General features: G+C 42.3%; 1 protein-coding gene across 1 annotated transcript in view; it reads right to left on the reverse strand.

Annotated features, from left to right (window-relative positions):
- Nucleotides 1–4983, reverse strand: part of ZRANB1 (zinc finger, RAN-binding domain containing 1) — a gene marked incomplete at its 5' end in the record, with an annotated part of 21789 nt that overhangs the window by 3344 nt on the left and 13462 nt on the right. The window contains 2 exons of the mRNA XM_008949417.1: nt 3872–4001; nt 4887–4983. The exon at nt 4887–4983 is cut by the window's right edge and continues 57 nt beyond it. Of these exons, the coding sequence (XP_008947665.1) occupies nt 3872–4001; nt 4887–4983 (227 nt within the window). The remainder of the gene's footprint in view (nt 1–3871; nt 4002–4886) is intronic.

Genomic DNA, 4983 nt, shown 5'->3' on the forward strand with positions numbered 1-4983 from the left:
AACCAAACAGCAGTTCAAAATTCAAAGCTGCATTGAAAAATAACACTAACAGTCAAAGGTAGCAAAGGCAGTCCCTCCATTCCTGGCAATTAGAGAAATAAACTACTTCATACACTTTTTTGCAATCTTTAGCCTGAACCATCAGCAGAACAACCAAGCAGAGAGGGCTGGAAAGGAACAAACACATCATCATTTAGTGCTTCATTGACATGGATGGTGCTGCCTGTGGCCACATGGGTTAGGACACTCAGGTCTTTCAGAGCTGGACCAGCACCCTCAGGTCTCTTTGCCTCTGTGTAATCTGTACAGTGAAATTCAGCAGCTTTTTGGAAATTTTTTTTTCACCCTTGTTTTAACTTGATAAAAATTCCACACAAATAACTTCCCCAAGACAGAAGGGGAAAGTTGGGCTTTCCATTCCTCCTCAACAGTATGTGATGAGCTCCCTAAGAAGGGAATTTCAAGCATTAACAGGGAGAATATCCAGTGCCCTTAATGTTTATACAAGTCAAACTGATATAAATTGAGATAGGAGTGTAAAAAGAGTGGATGTACACACACACCATGAAAAACAGAGTATGTGCTAACACCTGTCCTGGAAGGCAGCCACACAGGATTTAGTTTCTCCAACCTGATCTGACCATCATTTCAGCCAGTCACCTTTTTTCCTGTTTAATTTAAAAGCTGTATATTCATGTCACTAAATACATGCAGCTAGCCCAGAGCATACTTAAAGCTGAGTAAATGGATCTTGCACTGTTGAATCCTTAATATTTAAGGAAGCCTTGACAGCCAATTGCAATCTAGGAAAGCAGGAGGCTGTCTGTGACAGGATTCACAGCAGGACTCAGGATGTTCTAAGGATGCCAAGTTGGACCAAGGAATCCCTGAAGAAAAGAAAATCCTCATCAGGGAGATTTCAGGGGTGGATAGAGGGTTTACAGCACCCTCCAAGGTGCTACAGACTGAACCATGATGTTCAAGAAGCATTAAAAAAATATAATTTATTCATTTCCCCAACTCTGTTATAACCCACAACCTTTCTGTCCTCTTTCTGGTTTTGGAAATGTGATCTTAACAGAGGCAGGGTGCTACAGGGCAAGTGAGAAGCTCAAGCACTCCTCAAAGCTTCATGGAAAGGGCACGTGCTGAGCAAAGCTGACACCAAGCCCAGAACATCAAGTCTTGTGCCATTTACGAGGGTTTACAGCACCCTCCAAGGTGCTACAGACTGAACCATGATGTTCAGGAAGCATTAAAAAAAATATATAATTTATTCATTTCCCCAACTCTGTTATAACCCACAACCTTTCTGTCCTCCTTCTGGTTTTGGAAATGTGATCTTAACAGAGGCAGGGTGCTACAGGGCAAGTGAGAAGCTCAAGCACTCCTCAAAGCTTCATGGAAAGGGCACGTGCTGAGCAAAGCTGACACCAAGCCCAGAACATCAAGTCTTGTGCCATTTACAGCAGACTTGTCTCAGCAGCCCACACGACACCGAGTCTGGTTTCAGCCCCACTGCTGGCATTAAATTACCCCACATTAACCCCAAAAATGGGACTGGAGAGGGACAGAAGGAGCTCCAGGTAATATGACACAGGACTGCCACGTTCACCTGCTCACCGTGCTGCAGGTTTCTATGTATGGATGGGCTGTGGCTCAGGGCAAGCAAATCACAAGGCATAAATATTTGACTGACTAAATTCCTGGAAGCACTGGGAAGGTGCCCAGTTACCTTCTGGTTCACAGAGCAAGAAAACAAACTGGGCGTATTTAGGCCATGTAACACTTGTCTGCCTCAACACCCCATCTCCAAAATGAAAACAGTTGCAAAGCACTCGACCTTTTCAGTTAAAAGCAACACAAACTTGAAGCACCAGAACTACACCACATGGATAACTGTTCTTTCCCAGTCTACCCTTTCATCCCTGCGAATAAAAGATCACTACAAAGAGCATCATATTTTTTTTTATTCTTCAAAAAAGTATTTCATTTCCTCAGGCAAAGGAGTTTTGCCACTGCCCCAAACTTACAAGCCAGCTTCTCAGATTTTCCTGAATGCTCTAAATAGTGATAATAGGTTACACATTTGACACTAACTCCACAGCTTGGAGTTCTTCTCTATATTATGAGCTTCCCTCCTTCCAAAGTTAGCATACTTTTTTCTTAAATCACAAGAAGAAATGTTTTGAGAAGTTCTCTACTAAGCTATAAATAAATAGTGATGTGTTGATGATAACAACTGCAGAGTAGTCATCAAGCAGATATACTTGAGGCCAGGAAGATGATCCATGGGCAAAACCAACACCCTAAGACCCTGTAACACAGCCACAGCACCTGATCAAACAGTTCTTCCCACAGGGGATTTTATTCTTTAAATAATAAGAGTGTTAGCACATAATACAGAGGAAAATCCCCCAAATACCTATTTGTCTAGAAAAATAGAATATGTGTCTTTAGAAATCCACAAACATGTCTAAGAAAAGCGTCTGGGTCAGTCAAACATCTTTGTGTTCACCTCGAGGAGAGCCAGGCTGTTTGGCCAGAAGACCAGGAGGAGAAACAGTCAGAAAGAACCTGAACAAGCTGTGCAAAATCACAGCACCACTGGAGAAACAGGTCAGCACTGACAGCACGTGTGCTGTGAAGTGTGAGCTACTGAAACACTGATAAACCTTAAAAACTTCCTTTAACTACCTCACGGAATTCACTTTTACAGAAAGTGAGACTGGCATTATCAGTCAGCCACTTCTGTATCTACATTACCTGGTCTTACAGCGGTGAGACTGGCATTATCAGTCATCCACTTCTGTAACTGTATCTACATTACCTGGTCTTACAGCTCACAGAGTAACTGCTGGTGGAGAACTTGTGAACAGAATTCCTTCCTTTTCAGCCTCCATGTCATAGACTCAGGTTGCCACCTCTTACCGTCATTGACTACGACAGAAAGTTGAACTTTATCATGCTAGGATGAGGGGTACCAGGTTCAAACTGGAAGAGGGTAGATTTGGGTTGGAAATTAGGAAGAAGTTCTTCATTCTGAGGGTGGTGAGACACTGGCACAGGTTGCCCAGGGAAGCTGTGGATGTTCCATCCCTGAAGGTGTTCAAGATCATGCTGGATGGGGCTTTGAGCAACCTGCTCTAGTGGGAGGTGTCCCTGCCCATGACAGGGGGGTGGGAATAGATGACCTCTAAGGTCCCTTCCAACCCAACCCATTCTATGATCATTCTCCACCCTATTTAATGCCTCTGCCCTTTTTATACCCTTGCCTCCAGCTTTAAGGGTGGCTCCTTCTCACTGCTCCTAAGGCTGCTTCACCAGGTGGCTCCTGCAGTGCTGGCGAGTGACAGGGCACGTCCCTTCCTCCTGAAAGAGCAGCCAGCAGACACCTCTGTCACCCTGTGAGACACTGGCCAACCCAAACGCCTCCTGCCTGCCTCACCCCCAACCTCACCAGCCTCCTGCAGGAAATGCTAACCAGTCTCTAAAAGGAACACTTGCAGCCACATTAGTACCTGAGCAACCAGAATTTCAAATCCCTTGTACTAAGCCTGGTGTCTTACAGCAGTACAAACCACACAAGTTTTGGGAAGTTTTCACCATCAGGATAGTTTATATAAATCCTAAAGGACATCAAAACACATTTTGACTGTGGCTACAGCAGCACCTCCACTACAGAATGAAAACCTGCAAGTTTCGATCTTTTTTTAATCTGCTATATCTTAATTTTTAAGCTGACAAAAGTTTGCCTGCAACATAATTCCACCTCTTCCAGCTAGTAGCTTCATGTCTCTCTCCCTCCAACTTCCTTTATGACTTAAAGCTCAACCATTTTAAGAGTAAACTGGACCAACTGAAGGCTTACCTTGAAAGCGGGTGTATCCTAACGTTTCTCCTCGGAAACTCTTATAATATTTTACTCCATAAACTATAATTGGTCTTCTAAGAATATGTGCAAGTACAAAAATGTGTGTCTGCTCCAAACTCGCTCCAGGCTGAAGCAAACACAAAGAAAGACATCACTTGAAACAGAACTTAGTGTTCTCTACTTTGAAATCTGAAAAACAGTCTCATATTGAGACAGAAAATGCTTTTAAGAGCCATCTAGCTTTGACAGGAAAAAGGAAAGACTGGAAGCCTATTACATATCAGTTGGAAATAAGCAAAAACATTCCAGCTTGCACAAGAACTTAATCTGTCAGTAGTAATTATTTGTCCCTTTGCCCAGATTCAATCTAATGTATCTCATTCCCCAGTTAGCCAAGAAACTCTACATAAAGTTTAGTCTAAAAATAAGTCACTGATCTGAGGGCAGGTTAAGATAAATACCTTTTGATAACAGGAAAAGAGCACATCCAAAACAAATCACAAGAAAACAGCACCAGATTTAGGTTTATACTTTAAGAGGAGCTAAAAATACCCCTATGGCTGGAAGCTTATAGGAATGTAAATCTCATTTTGGAGAGGGCTTAAAAAATATCAGCTTGATGAAGTTTACAGAGTGTAAGCTTACAGATTTGTAGGTTATGTTCTAGGACCTAAGTGCTGCAGGAACTAGGAGACAGGACATTGAAGAGATGACTGTGTATTAGTTTATTCTGTAGATTTTATTCCAACACCAAAAGAGCCATACTTTTGTACTGCACTGCTTAATGGTAAGCTCAAAAATTAGAATTTTAAGTTACCCTCTCCATCTTGGCAGAAGAGTGTACCCAGTAATACTAAAGATTGCTGCTGTGAGAGGAATGTTTTCTGTTATACATGAAAAATCTTACTCCTTAAGAACAATTTGGGATCTTGACATGTCTTCTCAGAGAACTTCTAACTCAGAGGTTAAAATATCCTTTCTAAACAGCCATCTTGTAAAGAAATTTGCTTACCTGGCTTGCAAGAGAGAGTATGAATGCCCAATCTTCCTGCCACTGTTCTTCCCTCAGTGAGAAATGTAAACCGAAGCTTTGGGAATACCACGATTCC

Source organism: Merops nubicus, unplaced genomic scaffold, assembly GCF_000691845.1.
Source record: "Merops nubicus isolate BGI_N331 unplaced genomic scaffold, ASM69184v1 scaffold8181, whole genome shotgun sequence".
Classification (NCBI taxonomy): Eukaryota; Metazoa; Chordata; class Aves; order Coraciiformes; family Meropidae; genus Merops; species Merops nubicus.